Source organism: Suricata suricatta, chromosome 2 (genome assembly GCF_006229205.1).
Source record: "Suricata suricatta isolate VVHF042 chromosome 2, meerkat_22Aug2017_6uvM2_HiC, whole genome shotgun sequence".
Classification (NCBI taxonomy): Eukaryota; Metazoa; Chordata; class Mammalia; order Carnivora; family Herpestidae; genus Suricata; species Suricata suricatta.
In genome coordinates, this window is record NC_043701.1 from 8,170,952 (window position 1) to 8,194,500 (window position 23,549).

At 39.4% G+C, this 23,549-nt stretch overlaps 1 protein-coding gene across 1 annotated transcript in view; it reads right to left on the bottom strand.

Annotated features, from left to right (window-relative positions):
* The window catches only part of CNTNAP2 (contactin associated protein like 2), a 1,359,261-nt gene that overhangs the window by 1,052,825 nt on the left and 282,887 nt on the right, over nt 1-23,549 (bottom strand). The window contains exons 4-5 of the mRNA XM_029921999.1: nt 4,929-5,132; nt 1,023-1,207 (exon numbers count right to left, since the gene is read on the bottom strand). Coding sequence (XP_029777859.1) covers nt 1,023-1,207; nt 4,929-5,132 — 389 coding nt within the window. The remainder of the gene's footprint in view (nt 1-1,022; nt 1,208-4,928; nt 5,133-23,549) is intronic.

A 23,549-nucleotide genomic window follows, 5' to 3' on the forward strand; every position in this document is an offset into this window, starting at 1 on the left:
CTCTCTGTCTTTCAAAAATAAACAAATGTAAAAAAAAATTAAAAAAAAATAAATTTTAAAAAGACCTGAAATGCCTACCTGTATAATATGATAATATATAGTTTTTATGGGATTGATATGATCAATTATTTTTTTCATCTTGGTCCTTTAGAGAATAAAATATATCCTCTTAGAATTTATGAACAACCTCTTAAAATATTCTGTGTTTACTTATTTCTTACATGATAACTATATGAGAAAACTGAACCTGACTAAAGAACTATCTATGGCCATGAATTCATAAATGGCTTAATATAAATCCGAACTTGGAATTTCTCAGTCAGTACTTTCTAATAAATATTAGGCAGCCCTGTGTTTATAATATACTGTCCATCCACCCTCAAGAAGCATAGGTGATTTATAACATAATTAACTAACAGTGGAAAGATTACAACTTACATTTGATTCTGGACTTGCTAACTTGCCCTGATGACAGGATAGATGGTCCATTCCCTTCAGGTTATTACTTTGGTACCAAGGTTTTTAAAATATGGAAACCAACTTGGTTAAAAATACTTAATAAATTAAAAAAAAAAGAACACAATTTATCTTGGTCCTTTGCAAGTAAAAATCAGAGGACCACAGGGGGGCAGAAGGGGAAAACTAGTTGAGAGAGAGAGAGGCAAACCATATGAGCCTCTCAAATACTGAGAACAAACTGAGGGTTTTGGGGGCAGGGGGAGAGAAGAAAGTGGGTGCTGGGCACGGAGGAGGGCACTTGTTGGGATGAGCACTGGGTGTTATATGGAAACCAACTTGACAATAAACTATATTAACAAAAAATTTAAAAAAACATTTCAAATATGATTAAAAATTAAACATCTAGAAACGAATAAAATGATGGTTTTAATAGATCAGGCCCTGAAGTTGACGGACGCTGTCTCCCTGGGGACGGAAACGAACGGTGCCGGCAGGTGGGTGACTGACAATCTCACGGCAGGGCCGCGGGAGGCCCGTCCACAGCGACACGTGCCTGAGCTCACCTCGTAGTCCAGGTCCAGGTAGTCGAACTCCCCATTGGTGCGGAAGTGCTGCACGCCCCTGTCCAGGGTCAGGTTAATGCTCCGGCCCTGGCGCTCGATGACCACCGAGTGCCAGTGGTGGTCGTCCAGCAGACTCCCGGTCGTCACAGACGTGTGGCCGTAGATGGGGCCAAGCTGGTTGCTTCCTGCGTCGTGGGAGGAAAAGAGACGGGGCAGTGACACACAGTGACTCTGGGTAGCCGCGGACCTTCCATTTGCAGCCACAGGCTGGCGTTTCCTCAAGTCCTGTCAACTGACACTCCCGTGGGGCCCCAGCATGAAAAACTATCCTTAAAAACGTTCATACTCAAAATGCACAGGAGTTATTAAAGATGGGAACTATCTCCAGTAAAAAGAAAAAAAATAAGGTGTTTTGTTTGCTGTCCCATGAATTCTGTTAAATCTGATTGGGTCCTTACAGAGTCAGTGCCCCACGGCTCTGGAGCCAATGCCTGAGGTCCCAGGCCGGCTCCAGCGGCGACTCGCTCCGTCAGCCCGGGCAGCGGCCACTTCCCTGCACAGATGACGCCCCATCTACACGCCAGGGAAACTAACAGCCCCGCTTCACAAGGCTGCCGTGACGATTCAAGTGATTCGTGCACGCGAAGGACTCAACTAGTTCTTGGCATAGAGTGAACATCGGCTAAATTACCTGTTAACAGTCTTTCGTTTGTTGCTGTTATTTTTATTACTGGCCAGGAAAACAGAGCATGACACTTTCCAGTTCTCACAGACTCCAAAAGCAGTAATTTGAAGCACAGTGTAATACTTAATTGCATGGGAGATGAACTCAAGTTATATTTTAAAAATAAAAACTTGCAAAAAGACATATGTGGCATTAATTTAGTTTTGTAAGAAGATTTCCATGGCAACAAGGCTGTCAGTGAGATTGAAAGGTTGCAGGAATCTAACATGTTTACTAAGGTCATCTCTGGGTACCATTCACATGTTTTCTACTACCTTCTATTTTGTCTGAACAAGCATTGCTTTTCATGGTCAGGCGAAACTAAACACTATAAAAATATAACACAGTTTCAGAATAAACAGAATAACAGAAATAATATGAGAAACACACAACTGATTAGAGCATCAAATTACTTCCTTTTGTTTTTCACAGTTAGGATGCTGATGCCTCCACCTGACATTTTCTATGGTTTTCCTAGATTGGATTTTCTTTCCTTCTGGTGATGAAATCAAATGTGCTGTGATTGTGACCATGGCTGTGTGCGGACATTTGGCAGTGGGCCACAGAGGGACAAAGAAAAGTAGGAATAAGTCTAAATGAAAGGACAAACTCAATTTTATTACTTTAAATTACTTTAAATGGCTGGCAGGCTGAACTGCAGCTAGATATGCCTGATATTTAGGGAACGGCATTAAAGATGCCCAGTGGACCCACGAGTGAGTGCATTTCCTTGACGGTCATAAATTCCAGCCAGTCAATAAAACTCTGTAAGTAAACTGCTTTCCCGAGAAATGGTAATGATCGTCCTGTGAGGTCACAGGATCAGGTACCTGTATCAGACAGTAACGTCACACCTATATAAGGCACAGTGGCCTTCAAAGGCTTCTGTATGTGATTCACTTAAAAAATAAAGGAGAAAGGCTTGAAAAAATAAAGGTCCTCTTAGATATAATTCAATTGCTCTGAGTATGTGTGTGCGCGTGTATATTTTTTAAGTATTTGCATTTTATTCTCTGTTATCAATCCCCCCCCCATTTCTCCCTTTCATCTTCTACAGAAACTTGTTCCAAAAATGATTTAAGGTAGGGCGCGTGGGTAGCTCACTCAGTTAAGCATTCAATTCTTGGTTTTGACTCATTCATGATCTCAAGGTTTGTGGGTTGGAGCCTGGCATCAGGCTCCATGCTAGCAGTCCAGAGCCTGCTTGGGATTCTCTCTCTCTCTCTCTCTCTCTCTCTCTCTCTCTCTGACCTCCCCTGTGTGCACCCTCTCTCTCTCTCAAAAAAAATAAACTAAAAAAAAAAAAAAAAAGAAGCTTCCCTTTTTAGTATAATACTGATTTTCAAAGTAATGAAATTTAATGGTTGGAAAGTAAGCCATATTCAGGAAATCTGGACTGCTCAGACAGATAAGCAACTGAAAGGAGCAGGATCTGTTTTTGTGTTCTAATCTTTAGTTTTGTAGCTTTCTCCTGGGATGCATTTAACATGTGAACTTTAGCTATTAATATATTTTAGATGTATATTTTTATAGAATTCTGTTTACAACAGAAAACTTTATGGAATTTGTATGATGCCCTTCAAAAATTTGCATAAATCCTAAAATTTTTAGCCAAACAAGAGACTTAAAAATGCTTAAAAACAACAAAAGCCAAAAGAGTAACTCATTCTAGTTCAACTCCTTCTCCAGCAAATATTTATTTCATTTCTCTGATTCCTGAATCTCTGATTTCTAGTTGATTATGTTTGAGAAATTCATTTCCACATTTCTCATCTTTTCTTAAACTTATGTCAATAAAACTACTATCCTTTTTATTCCATGGAGAGAAGATCAACAGTCACCTCTACAGGACCTCGGCCAATATTCACCTGCCTGTCTTCCTCTTAGTGACATCTTAGGTGAATTCAGAACAGTGACCACATCTTTTCTTCACCGACTCTCTGATACCACATGTTCTAATTTCTTCCTGCTACAATCCACTCCCTTCAGTACCCATGCAACCCCTTCTTTCGATCTCATACATGCAACTCCCGAATAGAAATCTCAACCCTGATTTCTAACAGGCAACTAAAATGCACCATGTCCATTAAGACCTCTTCTGTTAGAGGAAACTAACAATCCTTTCTTAGAAGAAACTCTACAGAGAAAACAGAGCTGTCTCTACTTCTGAAAATGGCACTTACATCCATTACGTGTCTAGGGATTCTCCTTCCCTTCTTCTTCTTCTTCCTCATTACAAAGTAGGCTGACTTACCACTAAAATCATGTCCTAAGTAGACCTACTTCCTGCATCTCCTCTGTCGGCCACCTCCGTGAGCCAGGGCCATCTCCCACTTGCGTTATGAAGGAGTCTGGCTTTGACTCTCATGCAAATGGGAGCATTTTCTTTTACAGAAGTCTGAGTAAAACTTTCAAAACTAAGATCATGAAGCCATATGGTTAAAGCCTACCAATAGCTTCTGCTCCTTCAGTAATAACTTCTAAAACCTTCACCATGTCGCACAGGATCCTAACGGGATGTGGACAATCCCCAACTTCCAGATTTTGTCTTCCCTCCCACTGAGTCACTGCACCTGCCTACACCAGCCTCCCTTCTGTCCCATGAACACACCAGACTCTTGTCAGTAGTGATCACTACCCTGGGCTGCTTTTTTCCTCAACATTCTCATGGCCAGTTTTAGTCATACCTGAGATCTCAGCTTGGGAGTTTCTCAGGGAAGATGTTCCTTCCTATATGTTCTAATGTTGGCCCGTCTTGCCCCCGAAGTTTCCTTTATCAGACTAGCCTGTCTAATGGAGTTCATACCACCTACCATTACTTGAAGTCATAGCTTTTGAGTCAGTTGTTTTAAAATAATAATAGACAATATATTGTCTGGCTCCTACACTACGTCATAAATTCCATGAACTCAAGGCCCTTCTCTATCTGCTCACCACTGTATCTCAGATATTAGTAGAGTACCTTGCTTAGGACAAGGATGTGATCATTATTTTTTAAAGAATAAGTATATCTGGATGAAAATGGACTAACCCACTATGGATTAAAAAGGACTTGGAAAAAAGTGAACTAAAAAATGTAAACCGTTTTTGTATAATTTACGTTTTAAGGACTAAGCAACATTAACATTTTACTGACGGGATGCTGACCCATGGAGAGAATGGGGCTTAGAGTCAGAACACACCGAGGTTTAAGCTGAAGACCAGCTTGGCTTTCTTCAGCTCCAGGGTGATGTAGTCCCCCTGCTGGCCTTCTCCGTGCAAGATCACCCCTTCACTCTCTGAGGTTTTAAACTTCAAGGCGATGACGTCTTTCAGTGTTTTCATCTTCTTGTTTCTGAATCGATATGGTAACACAACGTGGCCATCAAAGTTGATAACATCAGCCCCTAAAAGAAGAAACAAGGAACATTTTATTTTAGTTCTTTATGTCGCTACCCAGTGAAAAATATACCCACTTCTGATGGATGTCTGCACGGAATAAATGAGAAAGAAGTGACTTTTTTCCTCAAAAATCTGGAGCCCTGTGCTCTTGCTCTATTTTTTTTATTTTGGTTTACTGTGTGTTCTGAAATTTTATGGAGGGTACTCATAAAAACTGATCAAAGGGGACTTTATTAGTATAAAATCTTACTTGGATTGTAATACGAACAACATGAATTCCATGCATTATTTATATGCTTCAAAATTAACTTGGGAGTCTAGAGTTTACTTGAAAAAAAGTAAATTTTTTAATCTTTGACATATTATGAGATTTTGACATTATCTTTCTTAAACGGGACTACTCATGGTTTTTAAATATACATTTCACTTACAAATTTATTTTTTGACATTATCATTCAGATCAAATTTTGAGTACAAAGAGGAACTTAGTTATCATACTTCATTATTAAAAATATTTTTAAAAATCTATTCCTTTTAATCTATTCCTTTTACTTTTAAATAATAGAAGACCTAGTCATGGGGCACCTGGGTGGCTGGCTCTATCTGTTAAGTGGCCAACTTCGGCTCAGGTTATGATCTCACAGTTTGTGGGTTCGAGCCCCACGTCAGACTCTGTGCTGACACCTCAGAGCCTGGAGCCTGCTTTGGATTCTATGTCTCCCTCTCTCACTGCCCCTTCCCCACTCACACTCTGTCTCTAACTCAAAAGTAAATAAAGATTAAAAAAAGATTTTTAAAAAAACCTGGTCGAACTGGATAGCTCTATTTAGTTTAGAATTACAAGCCTGAATGAAGCCTGGCTCTCAGTTGGGGGAAAGGTCTTGCAAAGAATTCCAGAGTGCCATTGGAGAAAAGTAGTAAGTTTAAGGCCTGCTGGAGAAATATTTTCTCCTCTCAGGTCCTATCCCCTGGCACTTGTTTACTTCCGCTGCCACAGGGAATACCCTGGCTCCCGCCCCCCCCCCAGGTAATAAGAGCATGCTGCCCCCACGGTAACTTGGGCAGAAGTGAGGATTCAGCTACCACAGCTACATTCGCTCTGTGCATCACTTGCCATGGCCAGTTTTGCTCTTATTTGATTCTTATTTAATTAGAGAACTGCTGCATTCTAAAAAGTTCAGAAAGAAAAATACAACTTTGCACTTTAAATTTCCATTCTTACAGTCAATTCTTTACCATCCATAAAAAGCCCTTCTTAATCAACAGAATTCTGTTCTCAAAGACTGTAAATCACAGAGGTTTATTTAGTATGGGGGGGAAAACCAACCATTAAATTTAGGCTTCTGCTAACACTGCAAAGCCAATTAGACTTTAGCTTAATCATCTATACTGTCACAGCTGAATTCCAATTGCAATATCTTTATCATCTGTGATGAGAGGTAAGAGAGAGAAAAAAAGAAGAATCTGATTATAAAATCCCAGGTTGAATTTATAATCCAGCAGTCAGCAGAAATTACTTTTTGTCTTGAAAAGCGCATAAACGAAAAGCCAGAAGGAGGGAGTAAATTCTCAACTCCAGAAAGTAATTTTGCAGTCAATTTCATGTCAGTGACAGTTGAATAATAGACACACCATTGTTTTATACACCTTCAATATATATTAATTGACATAAAATATTCCCCATTCATCTCTCAGGAAGTAAATGTTCGCTGTGCTTAGATAGAAGGAAGAATTCACTCCTCTCATATCTTCTCCTAAATCAAAATCTACAACAGTTCCAGGTACAGAAGTACAAATGTCGGTGCCTCTCTTCCTCACTTTTAGGACAATGGAAAAAGTGAGAGAAAGGATGGGCATGATTTCTCTCTTCACACGGTCCTAGAGTATTAAGAAATATACAGGAACACTATTTATGTGGACCAAGCCTCATCCGACAAAGGGTAAGTGGTGAGTGGTCATTCAAGGAACTGGCAAAACGCTCTGCAAGCCAGCTCTCCTACGTCGTGGAAGCAACGCTGCTCTATGACTAAGTTAGAGCCTGCATGTCAGTGTATAGATGTGAGCTTAGAGCGGTCTTTGAAATGATAAAATTCCTATAAATAAACTGTGATATAAAATTCTTACAGAAAAACATACTGTGTACACTTTATAGAGTCTGGGATATTGTAAAAACTATCAGACTTTAATTCTATTTTTTACCAGCATATATTTAAATTTCATTTCACATCTAATATTATGTTGTGCTTATTTTGGGACAAGCCAGCCCCCCATTATCCTGATTGCTTGGCACTCCCTAGAATCAAGCTCTCTATGCAGTGATTAAAGACGTATGGCTGAACTGTTTAAGTTATCTGAGCAACAACAATGGCTAGTCAAAGACTGAAGGCACAATCACAGCGGTTCCGCAATTTTGTTTCTGACAATAACTCAGAGAGCTGGTTACATGCCCAGTTCATCAAAATGTCATGGTACAGAAGGCTTTGTTCTTTTCTTTTCCTTTTAATTTCATTGTTAGTCTTTACTTTCTGAATTTGGATAAGATATGTTGGGGGAGAATATAACATCTAAAGATTGCAATATTTAAAAAATATCTTTGCTATATTTTTAATACAAATATAATGTATGTTTCCTATTGAAAGGAAATTAATATAGAAATACAGATGTAGTAAGTAAATTCCAAACCCAGGAAATCACTAAGATGATCAATATGGGCGAAAGATTGTGCACATCCCTCTACATTTTATGTATTTACTTATCTACCCATCTACTTACATTTAATGTACAGAATTATCCAAACATCATTGTATACAGATATACGCATAGATGTGTATGTGTGTACGTGTATGCGTGTGTGTGTGTGTGTGTGTGTGTGTGTGTGTGTGTGTGTGTGTGTGGAGGGGTGGAGAGACAAGAATGTCATTTCCTTTGATTATGGTTCAAAATGTTGGCTGATGAGCAGCTTGGGTTTTATATAAAAATACTTATAAATATTTGCTGAGAAATTATATGTTTTAGGTAATTCACGTTTTATGACCTTCATGAACCAAGCCACATATATAAAGTAAGAAGATACATAATTTGAAATGGTAATTTAGCCTCTTTATTTGAAAACAAATTAAAAATGTTTTTGAATGCAGCACCCCAAAATAAGTACTTAGGAGCTACTTTTGATGTCCTGTTTTCTTATAAAGATTTCACTTCCTTGCAGAAGAACTGAGAATATAAAAGGTTTAAAGAAAAATACTAAAAGGACATAATTCTATTTTACTGAAATAGCTACTCATAGTGTCCATTTCTGATCATTTTAATTTGCATGGAGAGAATATGTATGTGTATTTATGTGGGGGGCACGGGGGGGAGAGGGAGAGAGAGACAGAGACATATGGATTACACTCTAGTGTTTGGTTTTTTGTAACTCAACATTATTTTTTTATCTAATATTTTTTCCAAAGCAGCATTTTTGCTAACTAAAAGTATACCATTACTTGGATGCACAATTTCTTCAATGAGTATTTGTTTTTGTTTTCTTTATAATAAAACTTTTATTTTGGAATAATATTAGATAAATAGAAAAGTTGCAAAGACAGAACAGGGTTCCTATACACCCACTCAGCTTCTTCTACTGGGAACATTGCATGTAACCTGCACGTGTGTCAAACCTAAGACACCTAATACAGAATATTACTCACTGAAATACAGACTATGTTCAGATTTCACCAGCTTTCACAAATGTCTTGTCTTTTCCAGGATCTCACAATGCATTCAGCCATCATGTTTCCTTAGTCTCCTCCAATTGGTGACATTTTCTCAGCCCTCCCTAACTCTGACACTTCAGAAGAGTGCCAGTCCCATATTTTTGTAGAACCTTCCTCAGCCTAGGGAGGTCTGAATGTTTCAGGACTAGGCTGGTGTTACTGTTGTTTGGGGAGAGCACCGCAGACTCGCGGGGTCATCTCTTAACTACTGGGGGGGAAGCACCATTTCAACATAACTTCTCACTTGTGATGTTGGCTAAGGTGATTCTCTGCTGTGTTATTATTTTTCCTTTTCTTTTGTTTTCCTTTTACTCCCTGTGGAAGTGACTCACCAGGGTCTGGTCCATACTTAGGGTAAGGGGAATTAAGTCCACCTCCTGGAGACAGAAGTATCTCCATGTACTGCTCGGAATTCTTCTGTAAGGAAGGTTTGTCCTATGCATTTACTGATATCACTGTGGGACTGCACATGTTTATGCTTTTAGTTTAATCGAATACTGCCATTATTCAAATTATTCCAGCTCCGGCCACTGGGAGCTGGTTCAGGTTGTCTCTCTGCCCGGTGCCACCTCCTCTTCTGCCCCCTCCCCCTTCTCTCTCTCTCTGTCTCTGTCTCTCTCTTACTCACTCAACTCAATCCCTCACTTTCTGCCTCTACAAAACTCTCTAACTTCATCTTGCATTTTCCTTGCCCCAAATGTAGAATCAGACATTTTTCCAAGAAGCTCCAATTTAGCACGGTACTGAGAAACATGAAGCTTGTTTTGTTTAGTTTGCTTTATGCAAAGCAAACACATTTTTTTTCTACAAATAGACATCATTGTCATGTATCTGCATTATATATCATTTCACACAAATAGATGATTGAAAGAAAACACAGATTTATGAGATACTTCTTAGTAACTTATTTCACCACAAAGATTTGCTATGATTTTGAAGCTCTCTCCTTTTCAATCAAATCTTTTTGCATAAATGGCTTTTAAAAAGCCGTAATACCTTAATATTTAAGTGATTACTGATTACTACTTAAATACACTGAAGTGACTGTTAATTTAAGTGGTAATGTCAAGGGTTTGGTATTTTAAAATAATCTGTTTTATTTTCATAAAATATGTACTCACTGTAAAAATTTTACATCATATATGAAAGCAAAAAAATGCCATTACATTATATACAATTATACCACATCATTATCAAAATACTCAATGTTTTTCCATATATAATTTCAGTATTTTTTCTGCTATATTTTTCTTCCATGAAATTTTCAATAGCTACATGGTATTCCACTGCATGAGAGCTTTAGTTTTAAAAACAACTTCCTATTTTTTAAAAAAAATCCTATGTTTGTAGATCTTACTTTGTAAGCTCTATGCTCCATGTGTGGCTTGAACGTATGACTCTGATATCAGTTGTCACATGTTCTACATACTGAGCCATCCAGGCACCGCTTTTTATAATTACATTTATATAAATACATACCCAGGGCACTTTCAATAGTTTGACATTTATCTCTGGCAGTAAAGTTTAAAAACACTACAAGGTGAAACGTCCTTAGCTTTGCAAATGTTGTATAAATGCAAATCTATATATTCTTTTTCTTTAAGTCAGAGGTCAATATTTTGGTTTTTTTGTAATGTTTATTTATTTTAAAAGAGAGAGAGCATGCATGTGAAGGAGGGGCAGAGACAGAAAGGGAGAAAGAGAATCCCAAGCAGGCTCCACACTAACGGCACAGAGACCTATGTGGGGCTCAGTCTTACACATCATGAGATCATTACCTGAGCAGAAAATCAAGAGTCAGATGTGGGGGGGCAAGAGGGGTTAAGCATCCGACTTTGGCTCAGGTCATGATCTTACAGTTTTTGGGTTTGAGCCTCATGTTGGGCTCTGGGCTGACAGCTAGCTCAGAGCCTGGAGGCTGCTTCAGATTCTGTGTCTCCCTCTCTCTCTGACCCTCCCCTGCTCACACTGTCTCTCTCTCAAAAATAAATTAAAAAAAAGAAAAAGAGAGTCAGATGTGTAACCAACTGAGCCAACAAGATGCCCCATTATATTCTGAATATGTTGAACATTCTATACAAAACAACATGATTATTGCCATCTTTACTTTCCATCTACTCAACTCACTTCTATTCTTTATAGCATTGACCTCTACCTGAGATATTTATGTGCTAATGCACTTACAGTGTGATACACATTCTCCTTTCTGAAAATGTATGCATCAGAGACTTTGTTTTTCTTCATCCTGAAGCCTGGTACTTTGAGCCTTAGAAACAGTTGGTACTCAGTATTTGTTAAATGATTACATGTTGTCATTCATACTTCAATAAACTGGGTTAAAGTATTATATACACTATTATTTTACTTTTTCACTAATAATCAGAATCATTAGATTGGAAGAAATTTCAAGAATCATTCTGATTCCCCTTGGTGCTATAATTACTCATATATCCAAGGTTTCAACTATCAGAGGAAAAGAATGGTGATATTAGGCTATTTTTTTTTTTTGGTGTGTGTGTATGTGGTGGATGGGTAGAATTCATTCCATTATTATTAATTAACTTCATATTAATCAGCCAACAGACATTAACTCTGAAGGAACATAATTTATCTCATCTCATTTGCATACTATTTTGATCTGATTAATTTCTTTCTTCTAAACCACTGCCTTTTCTTTCAATATATCTGTGATTTAAACCTAAAGAGTTAAAATAGATTCCAAAATGTCAATACCAGGTAATTTAGAATAATAGCAGCAAAGTAAGTCTTTTCCAAATCCTTCAAAAATTATCTAGAAACAGACTCTGAAAAGTCACTTCTATTTTGGGAAGAAATAAAACAAAAACCTTCAAGGCTCTTACATGAAGGTCAGCATCTCACAGTGTGTGCAGTATTTCTCCTTAAATTGTGTTTCTTTGCCCTTAAGTACTTGATAACTCACGGCAGAGCAACAACAACCACAACAGAGGAGTCTGATTTTATTTTTCCATAAAACTGGACTCTAGTATCTAAGTGCCTGAAGATCCACATGGACTTTGCACAGGCAAATCTAACTCTATGTGTCCGTCCTGTAATTCCTCCCTGGGGCCCACTGCCTCTCCTTGTATCCATTATTGAGTCACTCAAGACAGACACCTGAGGCTTTCTTTAGTGTCTCCCTGTCTCATGCACTCACATTTACCCAGTTCAAAGCCCTGTGAAATTTAACATGTCTATGTCTTTTTTAATTAATATTTTATTTATTGTCAACGTAGCTAGCATACAGTGTAGTCTTGGCTTCAGGAGTAGATTCCCATGACCCATCACTTGGATACAATACCCAGTGCTCATCCCAACAAGTGCTTTCCTTCATGCCTATCACCCATCTTCCCCACTCCCATCAACTCTCGGTTCTCTGTATTTAAGACTCTCTTATGGTTTGCCTCCCTCTCTTTTTGTATCTTAGTTTTCCTTCCCTTCCCCTATGATCACTTGTTAAGTTTCTCAAATTACTCATAGGAGTAAAAGCATATGATATCTATCTTTCTCTGACTGGCTTATTTAACCTAGCAAAATACCGTCCAGTTTCATCCACCGTGTGCAAAGGGCAAGATTTCAGTGTTTTTCATCACTGGGTAATATTCCATTGTGTACATACAGCACCTCCTCCTCCTCCATTCATCAGCTGATGAACATTTGGCCTTTTCCCACAACATGTTTATTGTTGATAATGCGGCTGTAAACATTGGGGTTCATGTGCCCCTTCGAATCAGCACTCTGTATCCTTCAGACAAATTCCTAGTAGTGCTACTGCTGGGCTGTAGGGGGAATTCTATTTTTAATTTTTTGAGGAACCGCCACACTGTTTTCCCAAGTGGCTGTACCGGTTTACATTCCCACCAACAGTGTAAAAGTGTTCCCCTTTCTCCACATCCTTGCCAACATCTGTTGTTTCCTGAGCTGTTAATTTTAGCCACTCTGACTGGTGTATCTCAGCGTGGCTTTGATTTGTATTTCCCTGATGATGAGCAATGTTGAGTATCATTTTATGTGTCTGTTTGCCATCTGGATGTCTTCTTTGGAAAAGTGTCTACCCATATCTTTTGTCTATTTCTTCACTGGATTATTTGTTTTGTGGGTGTTGAGTTTGGTAAGTTCTTTATAGATTTTTGATACTAACCCTTTATCTGATGTTATTTGCAAATATCTTCTCCCATTCTGTTGGTTGCCTTTGGGTTTTGTTGATTATTTCCTTTGCTGTGCAGAAGCATTTTTATCTTGATGAGGTACCAATTGTTCATTTTTGCTTTTATTTCTCTTGCCTCCAGAGACATATCAAGTAAGAAGTTGATGGAGTCGAGGACAAAGAGGTTTCTGCCTGTTTTCTCCTATAGGATTTTGATGGTTTCTGTCTCACATTTAGGTCTTTAATCCATTTTGAGTTGATTTTTGTGTATGGTGTAAGAAAGTGGTCCAGTTTCATTCTTCTGCATGTTGCTGTCCAGTTCTCCCAGCACCATCTCCTAAGGGGACTGTCTTTCTTCCATTGAATACTCTTTCCTGCTTTGTCAAAGATTAGTTGGCCACATATTTGTGGGTCCATTTCTGGGTTCTCTATTCTATTCCATTGGTCTATGTGTCTGTTTTTGTGCCAGTACCATACTGTCTTGATGATGACAGCTTTGTAACACAGGTTAAGGTCCACGATTGTGATGCCTCCAGCTTTGGTTTTCTTTTTCGACATTACTTGGGCTATTCAGAGTCTTTTGAGGTTGCATACAATTTTAGGATTGTTTGTTTTAGTTCTGTGAAGAATACTGGTGTTATTTTGATTGTGATTTCACTGAATGTGTAGATTGCTTTGGGTAGCATTGACATTTTAACAATATTTGTTCTTCCAATCCATCAGCATGGAATATTTTTCCTTTTTTTTGTGTGTCTTCAATTTCTCTCATAAGCTTTCTAAAGTTTTCAGCATACAGATCTCTTACCTCTCTGGTTAGATTTACTACTATGTATTTTATAGTTCTTGGTGCAATTGTAAGTGGGATTTATTCCTTGATATTTCTTTCTGTTGAGTCATTATTGGTGTATAGAAATGAAACTGATTTCTGTATTCTGATTTTCATATCCTGAAACTTTGCTGAATTCATGTATTAGCTTTAGCAGTTTTTTGTTGAATTTTTCCAGTTTTCCAGGTAAAATATCATGTCATTTGTGAAAGTTTGACTTTTTTGCCAATTTACATGCCTTTTATTTCTTTTTTTTTTTTTTTTTTGTCTTACTGCTGAGGCTAGGACTACCAACACAATGCTCAACAACAGTGGTGAGGGTGGACATCCCTGTCGTGTTCCTGATTTTAGGGGGGAACTCTCAGTCTTCCCCACTGATGATGATATTAGCTGTGTGCATTTCATATCTGGCTGTTATGATGTTAAGGTATGCTCCTTCTGTCCTAACCTTCTCGAGGGTTTTTATTAAGAAAGGATGCTAGATCGTGTCAAATGCTTTTCCTGAATCTATTGAAAGGAGCATATGGTTCCTAACCTTTCTTTTATTAATGTGATGTATCATGCTAATTGATTCATGGATACTGAGTCATTCCTGCAGCCCAGGAATAAATCCCACTTGAGCATGGTGAATAATTCTTTCAATATACTGTTGAATTTAGGGTGCTTGGATGGCTCAGTAGGTTAAGCATCCAACTTTGGCCCATGTCATGATCTCATGGTTTGTGGGTTTGAGTTCTGTGTTGGGCTCTCTGCTGAAAGCTCAGAGCCTGGAACCTGCCTCGGACTCTGTGTCTTCCTCTCATTCTGCTCATCTCCCACTCATGCTCTGTCTCTCAAAAATAAATATAAAAAAATAATATACTTTTGAATTCAATTTGCTAGAATCTTGTTGTCAATTTTTACATCCATGTTTATTAGGGATATTGGCCTGTAATTCTCCTTTTCAGTGGGGTCTTTATCAAGTTTTGGAATCAAGGCAATGCTGGCTTCATGGAATGAGTCCAGAAGTTTTCCTTCCATTTCTATCTTTTGGAACAGAATAGGTATCAACTTTGCTTTGCACGTCTGCTAGAACACCTCTGGGAAGCCATCTGGCACAGGACTCTTATTTGTTGGGAGATTTTTGATAACCTATTCATTTCTTCACTGGTTATGGGTCTGTTCAAATTTTCTATTTCTTCCCATTTGAGTTTTGGTAGAGTGTGACTGTCTAGGAACTTGTCCATTTCTTTCAGACTGTCCAGTTTGTTGGCATGTAATTTTTCATAGTATTCTCTAAAAACTGTATTTCTGTGGTGTTGGTTGTGATCTCCTCCTTCATTCACGATTTTATCTACTTGGGTTCTCTCTCTTCTCATTTTGAGAAGTCCGGCTAGGGGATTATCAATTTTGTTTATTCTTTCAAAAACCAGCTCTTAGATTCAATGATCTGCTCTACGATGTTTTTGAATTGCATATTGTTTATTTCTGCTCTAATCTTTATCATTTCTCTTTTTCTGCTTGCTTTGGGCTTTCTTTGATGCTCCCTTTCTAGCTATTTTAGGTGTGAGTTAGGTTCTGCATTTGGGACCTTTCTTCCTTTTTCAGATAGGCCAGAAATGCAATGCATTTTTCTTTTAGGACTGCTTTGCTGCATCCCAAAGGGTTTGGACTGTGTTGTCATTTTGTTTACTTCCAAATATTTAAAAATATTTTTCTTTAATTTCATGGTTGACCCATTCATTCTTTAGTAGGATGTTCTTTAACCTCCATGTATTGGGGGGGGGGCTTCCAAATTTTTTCTTGTAGTTGATTCCAAGTTTCATAGCATTGTATTCTGAAAACATGCATGGTATGATCTCATTCCTTTTATTTCCTTTTGTTGAGGGCTGTTTTGTTACCCAGTATGTGATCTATTTTGGAGAATGTTCCATGTGCACTTGAGAAGAATGTTTATTCTGCTGCTTTAGGATGAAAGGTTCTGAATGTATCTGATAAGTCCATCTCATCCAATGTGTTATTCAGAGCTGTTTTTTCCCTGCTGACTTTCTGCCAAGATGGTCTTTCCATTGATAATAAGTGGAGTATTAAGGTCCCCCTACAATCATAATATTATAATCTATACATTTATTTATGTTTGTGATTATGTGATTTAAATAGTGGGTATCTTCACGTTGGGGGCATAAACATTTAAGATTGTTAGCTCTTCTTGATGGATAGACTCCTTAATTATGATCCAATGCCCTTCTGCATCTCATTTACAGTGTTTGTTTTAAAATTGATTTTGTCTGATATAAGTATGGCTACTCAAGCTTTCCTCTGATGTACAGTAGCATGATAGATGGTTCTCTGTCCCCCATCTTTTCAATCTGCAGGTGTCTTCAGGTCTACAACGAGTCTCTTGTAGGCAGTATATAGATGAATCTTTTTTTTTTTAATCCATTCTCATACCCTATGTCTTTTGATTGGGGCATTTAGCCCATTTACATTCACAGTGATTATTGAAAGATATGGATTTAGTGTCATTATATTACCTGTAGGTTTTGTGCTTGTGGTAGTGCCTCTGGTACTTTGTAGTCTTTGCTGCATTCCACTCACAGAGTCCCACTTAGGGACTTTAGTTTTGTTTGTCTGGTAAAGCTTTTAATCCTGTTCTGAATGACAGCCTTGCTAGATAAAGGATTCTTGGCTGCATTATTTTTTCCTATTCAGCACATTGAATATTTTCTTCCACTCCCTTCTGGCCTGCCAAGTTTCAGAGGACATATCTGCTACTGCCCTATGTGTCTACTACCCTTGTAGGTTAAAGCCCATTTGTCCCTAATTGCTTTCATAATTCTCTCTTTATCTTTGTATTTTGCCAGTTTCACTATGATATGTTGTGCTGTTGACCTATCTTTGTTGATTTTGAAGTGAGTTTTCTGTGCCTCTTAGACTTGGATGCCTGTTTTCTTCCCCAGACTAGTAAAGTTCTTAGCTATAATTTGTTCAAATAAACCCGCCCCTTTCTCTCTCTTCCTCTTCTGGAACTCTTACGATACAGGTATTACTCTGTTTTACTGAATCACATAGGTCTCTATTCCTGAGTAGTCTAATAACTTCCTTTCCCTCTTTTTTCAGCTTTATCATTTCCCATAATTTTATCTTCTTTTTCACCTATTCTCTCCTCTCATTCTTCTATCCTTGCTGTCACTGCATCTAGTTTATTGTGCATCTCACTTATAGCATTTCTTAATTTATCATGACTATTTCTTAGGTCTCTGATCTCTACACCAATAGATTCTCTGCTGTGTTACACACACACACACACACACACACACACACACACACACACGAGATAAGATCTGACCAAAAATCAAGTGAGAAACTATGAATCTGATTCCAAAGGAAAACAAAACAAACAAGAGGGTAGAAAGAACAAGAAAAGGGAGGAAAGAAAAGAAAAAAAGGAAATTATCTGTTGGTGCCTGGGCCCCATGGCTGTGCTGGTCTGGAGTAGAGAGCATCTCCTTCAGTCAGTGTCGGTCCCATTCCTATAGATAAGCAGTTAGGAGGCACAGAAGGGTAGGGTTTGGTGTAAGCTGGTCCCACCTCCCCTGGGGGCTCTTGTCCTGTTCCCTGGAGCCCCACCGTGCCGGGGATGGGCAGGAAAATGGTGATGCTCCCCCCGCATCTCTCCTCCCCAGACTGGGTGTCTCAAACCCCATGCTCAGGCAGCCCTCACAGAGCAGTGAGGACAGGCTGGCTTGTTCTGTTCCATAGTCTCCTGCATCTCCTAGGTACCTGGCTGGGAATCAAAGCCCCATGTCTTACAGGATCATGCGCCACAAGGACTGGGTTCTGGAATAGCACCACTCTGCCCATTTGACAAAAGGCTCTGGCTGGTGCACACAGAGTCCTTTGTCCTTGGGGCACAATAAACCCTCTTCCCACAGCACTCCAGAGACAGGACTATGCCCTCTCAGTGCGCCCTGAGATTGTCACTGTGCCCCCGCTCCTGCCCTTCCAGGCATGGCCATAGCTTCGGCCCAGAGAAAGTCACGCACTTTTGAAAACTCTAATCTTCAGCTCCATATTTCTCATTCCCCCCTGCCCCTATCCGTGTCCCAGAGGGGTTTTCTCTTGCCCTAACACAATGCCGCAGTCCACAGCTTCTCTCTCTCCCTTGTCTTTCCACAGAAGGCGATCCCTCCCCTCTGTGCCTACACTGCCCATGTTTTCTCTCCCGATTCACACACGCAACTCTGTCTATCAAGCTCTGTCCCTCTACCTGTGGAGTGTTCTGACCTTCCGCAGACCCCAGGCCTCGGTGCTTCAAACAGCTCACTTTTTATATGTCGGCCACAGAGCGACCATCATCTCACAGAGTACTTACTGTACGACCATGGTTAGTGCACAATTCCCGTCCTCCAGTCTAATTTCCCTTAAATCTATCCTCCACACAGAAGCTAAGAGGATCTTACTGAAATACATTTTTTTTGCCAAAAATCTCTTCAGAATGGCAAGACCCTCCATGATAGAACTTTTCCCTTCTTCCACAGCTCACATTTTAATGCCATTTTTCTCTTAATGTGCTAACTGTGGTATACCGATTGGATCCCTTGCTCACCACCTACTACATTCCCTCATACTGTGCTCCGTTCTTTCAACAAACAGCTGTTTGTGTGTGTGTATTTGTCTAGTTTAAGTTCAGGCATCCTCCAAGCTTCAGATAATCCTCACCTACTAGAAAAGCTTTCATTGTATGAAATAGCCCTTGATGCTGCCCCGTGGTGCCCTTGAACACCTTTATCATATCACTTCTCATCTTATGTTACAATGATCTCTTGATGGGTCTGATTTCCTTTGTGGGTTTTAAGCTTTCCTAAGGTACAGATTTTGGACTCTTCCACTTTGTATTTCTGGCACAATAAATACTTCTTAAACGGATCTAAATGTAACCGGTGTTTGAGACCAGGCAAAAGGAACTCTCCCCTGTTTTTATTTTCCTTCAAAACCACAGCTGGTACAATGCAGTTTACTCTCTAATAGAGAGTACAGACATACGCATGACTTAGTGGCATTTACAACTGTGAGCTTCTGATGTGAAAAAAATAGTTTAAGACAATGAGATGCTTTTATTGTACTCACATGGAGTTTCTTTATAAGTCAAAGGCTAAAATATTTAACTCCAGTATGAATTTAAACATTATATATATGTATGTATATTTGCATATATATACTTATATATAAGCACTATACATTTTTTTTCCTTTTAACTAAACAAGTTTAAAAGACACTTGCCTTCTAACTAATTTAACACTAACTTGAGATGCAGACAGATAGATATAGATATTCCAAAACATTTTATAAAGAAGCAAGATGGGCTTGCCCTACATATTTTTTATTACAGAATTATTTCATGAGAAAGTATAATGTGTGATGACTTATGATTTGTTATTCACATCATCAGCCCGCTTGAATAAGACACAGGGAAATATTAGTAATTTTCTGAAATTATATTATTCCACATCAAAAAGCCAAAACAAACAAAAAACAAAAACCAGAAACCCTGAGGTTCTCTTTGCTCCCCCCAAAACCATCCTTCTCACACTCGTACCCCACAGGACCTCAGAAAATCAGACCAACACACTTTGGAGCAGGGCTATAGCTCTAATACATCTGATAATGCAGAGATAATAAGCAATTTCTGAAAATTAGCATAAAATCTATTTGTAGGAAATCCATGTGAAAGCTATTTTTATTTATTTTTGTAAATCGAAAAGTCAAACAAATTAGACTTGCCTTCTCTGTGATGATATTGCAGTTTACTGAAAATAGCTCCATAGTTTTTGACCATACACAATCTATTTTTCTGCTTACGAAAAGACTATCAAGAATTATAAATTGTCAGTAAATATTCCACAGATGAAGAAAGGAACTAGTCATCAATAAACCCCCCAGAATGTAATTTGATGTAAATTATTCCTAACATTTATTTCAGATATTTTTTTAATCACTATTCAGTTAAACTGACTTCATTTCTGGTTCCATTTAAAATAGCGTTGTTAGTGGTGGGATCAAATTTCAGCAGTGCATGGGCTAATGGACAGCAACTGGAGTTAGGGACTGGTTTGGAGGCACTGAGGAAAAGAAATTGTATCCATCGTAGTAAAGGGGGAATGGTGGACACAGAGTGGGGTGAGGGGTTTCTACAACCCTGGCCATTGCTTTAGGTCGCCCGGGCTTGCTTCCACTCTCCATTCTGTATTAACTGTGTCTTTCCTCTTCTGTATCCTGGCTTTTACATCTGGGGCTTTCCCCCTCCCAGGGGCATCTCATTCCTGCAAGAACAACCAACCAATCTGGAGCCGAGAGCCCATCTCCTCCATCAGGCTCTCACACACTCTGTCCCCGTCACCACGGGGACAGGGACCAGACAACCTGGGACCGACCCTGTGCCCCAGAGCTGCCTCGACTAGTCCTTCTCGCAGAAACCATAATTAAGGCTCTTGCCTATGTTCTCTCTCCTCTCCCTGCCTGACTGACCCAATGCTTCCTCTTGTGCTCCCCGCACCGCCTCCCTGTACCTCGCGGCCCTCCTCTTGGGAACTGTGAGTAATAGACTCTCTCCCTAATGGCAGTTGTTTCCTCACATGTTGGCCTGACTATACTTTAAATTTTAGATAAATCTTATTTTAAAACATACCTGGTGGCCTTACTGTACTTCAGGTATACTATATTCCAAAACACCCTCTGCAGAAAAGTCCCTACTATATCTTAGAAAAGAGAAGGTGGGAAAAATTAAACTTTTGGCCAAGCAAGAAAAAGAAAAATTCTTAGAAATGTTGGCTACATATGAAAAAAGCTCTTTTTTGGTACATTTTAGAAACCATTATCAAATGTCTGCTATCCACTAGCATCCTCTGGAATAACTTCTACACCATAGCACTGTGCCAAGAAGGTGGGGCCACCGAGGGGTGAGTTTTAAGAAGGAACTAAGAGATCAGCTTTCCTCAGGTGCAAGAGCAGCAAGACGGAATAAGGAATCCAGACGTAAGGGGGAAACGACCTATTTGATTGATTATTTAAAAGAGCCCCGTAGTTCTGCATGACTTTAATATGTAAGGGTCATGTGTCACGGGGCAGAGTTAGAACTGGCACGTGGTGAAGGACCTACCATGCCATGTCCAAGACAGGAGTCTGAGTAATGATGGAGTCCTTAGGGGAAGGTGCCTGTTCAGATTTGCCTCTTGGAAAACCACCTCCTGCGCTGACATCAGAGAGGGGGAAGGTGGAAGGCAGTGCGGAGGAAGAGACAGCAAAGACCTTGCCTACAAGAAGCTGATGATCTAACGGTGTCGACGAAGGCTAGACCAAGCCAGAACTCAGAAGGTAACTGTCATTAAAGAATGCAGAGCTTTTTGATGATGCACTGTTGCTACCCAGGATTCTGAGATGGTTAAGGCTTCTATAATGATGGAAGATTTTCAGATAAATATTGACAGAATTTTCTCCAGTCACATGACAAATCCAATACCACAAAAGCAACAGGATTTTTAAAAGAATTGAAACTAGTGTACAAACAAAAATATCTCAAAAAATCCTCTTTGACATATGAATATTTAAACTCAATGATTTGCACAGCCCTAATTTTTAGAATCTCAGAGGTGCAGCAGGTCTTCAGCTGTCCCATATTAAATGCTCTATCTCATTCAAGTCCATATCTTAAGAAAATAATATTGTTTTCAAATGTAAAGCCAATGTTTTTCCAAACAGTTTACATTTCCCCTACAGCTTTTAAAAGTTTTCCTGGACAACTAGCAATATGCACTAATAATACAGATGGTCATTTTTATTTATTTACTCTCTATACTTTCCTGAAAGGCAAATGATTTAGTACAAATGATCATCACTCACATGCAAGAGACAGTACAGGGACTTAGAATGTCTTGAGTTTATGCATAGGATGTAGTGTATTACAGCTTTGCTTTATTTTTGGTTTGATTTCACAGAACTTTGGGTAATCTTTTACCTCAACCATAAAATGGGCTTAATAAAGCCCAGGATGTACACGAGTTGTGACACAACGTGCGGTCTCCTCTGCACTGGAGCAGACGGGCCTGTCTGGTCAGACACTGCTCAGTACTCTGGCTGAGTCATCAGCACACCTCAGTGAGTGGGGCACGGGAGGGGATCGGACTCCCTGGGAATTCAGGTGCTGTTCATTGCTCTGTGACACTCTCACAGCCACGGAGGCCCTGGTGAGCACCCAATTAATTCATCTCCATAAATGAGCAATGCTCCTACCACTTGTGCAGAAAACGAGCCCTCACAGGGCTGAAATAATTGGGAACTTCCGAAATGAGAAGCCACAACTTTAATGCGCAGAGGGACAACCAGTTTACAGAGATAGGTGACATCGGCTTGTTGTAAAAACCACTGACCCTTCACTGGTTGAGTTTCGATAGAAGTACATGCAAAGGAAATAAAGACAATGTGCCCCCTGGTTAAAGAAACTGATAGGGAAAAGGCGCTAACTTAATGGCTTAAAAGTCTGGTCTTGCCAGTCGAGAAAACAAGGAGAATCCAGGATGTCCCGCACGAGAGACGGCCTCTATGCACCTGCAGCAAACTGGAGCTATGCAGCAATCCTGCTTATTCAAACGTTCATATTCCAGAAAGGTCCGAAACCCAATACTGTAATGAAATCCTCCTGGTTCTCAATGTTGAACACCTGCTGTGGGCTGCTAGTTAGTGCCTCACATATTTCATATTTGGCCACACATCTCTTGAAACTTGAATACTGTCAAAATATAAGGCTGAATGAATCATAGTAACTCTGGAAATTTAATTTCCCATGATATAATTTATCTGTGAATTACTGCAGTATGTATCCACAAGGACTTCTATTTCTTAAAAGGCAAATTCTTTACAAAATAGTTGGCTACAGTGCTACAAAGAGTGGATGGTTAAAAAAGCCAATTTTAACGGCATCATATGATACAAAGATCTACCCCTCTACGCTACCACAATAACACTAACATGAAAAGGAAGGGGGAGATGAAGGGAGGAAGGGAGAAAGAAGGGAGGGGAGGAGAAAAACCCCCACCATATTGGAGTTTCATTCATTGAGATTTAAAACTTCGTATTTTCTAAAGCATTACCAATTAACAGGTAGAGCTGACCTTTCATTACTGGAAGGTTCTGTGTGTGCAAATTCGCCTCCTCACTAAAATTTAGTTGCATCCCCAACTCATGGACATGGGAAGAGGGGCCAAAAATCAGCCCTGTGATGCTCACATTGCCAGCTACAGTTAGATAAGCCAATGCTCTTCCTTCTAGTTTCAGCTTTCACACTATTAAAGAAAGCAAAAAAGCAAAAAACAAAACACACACACACACACACACACACACACAAACTGTCCCTTTCATGATTTAGTGCCCCCCCTCCCGTTTTTTTTTTTTGGCATTCTGGGTTTCTGGAGGGGACGATTCTCTGTTTTAAACTGTCCCACTCCCAAGAGTCATGCTGAAGTGACGCGGGCGCTCCCAAGCTGCGAGGACACCATGAACCGCCTTACGGAGAACATGCAGGTGTCCTAGGCACCCGGTTTGGGCACGACGTAGTGTGTTGCTGACTGGGAGTCCAGCGTTAATGAAGCCACAAGATGCACCAGCTAGATAAGATGGCCTAAGCACAAATACAAAGGAAGCA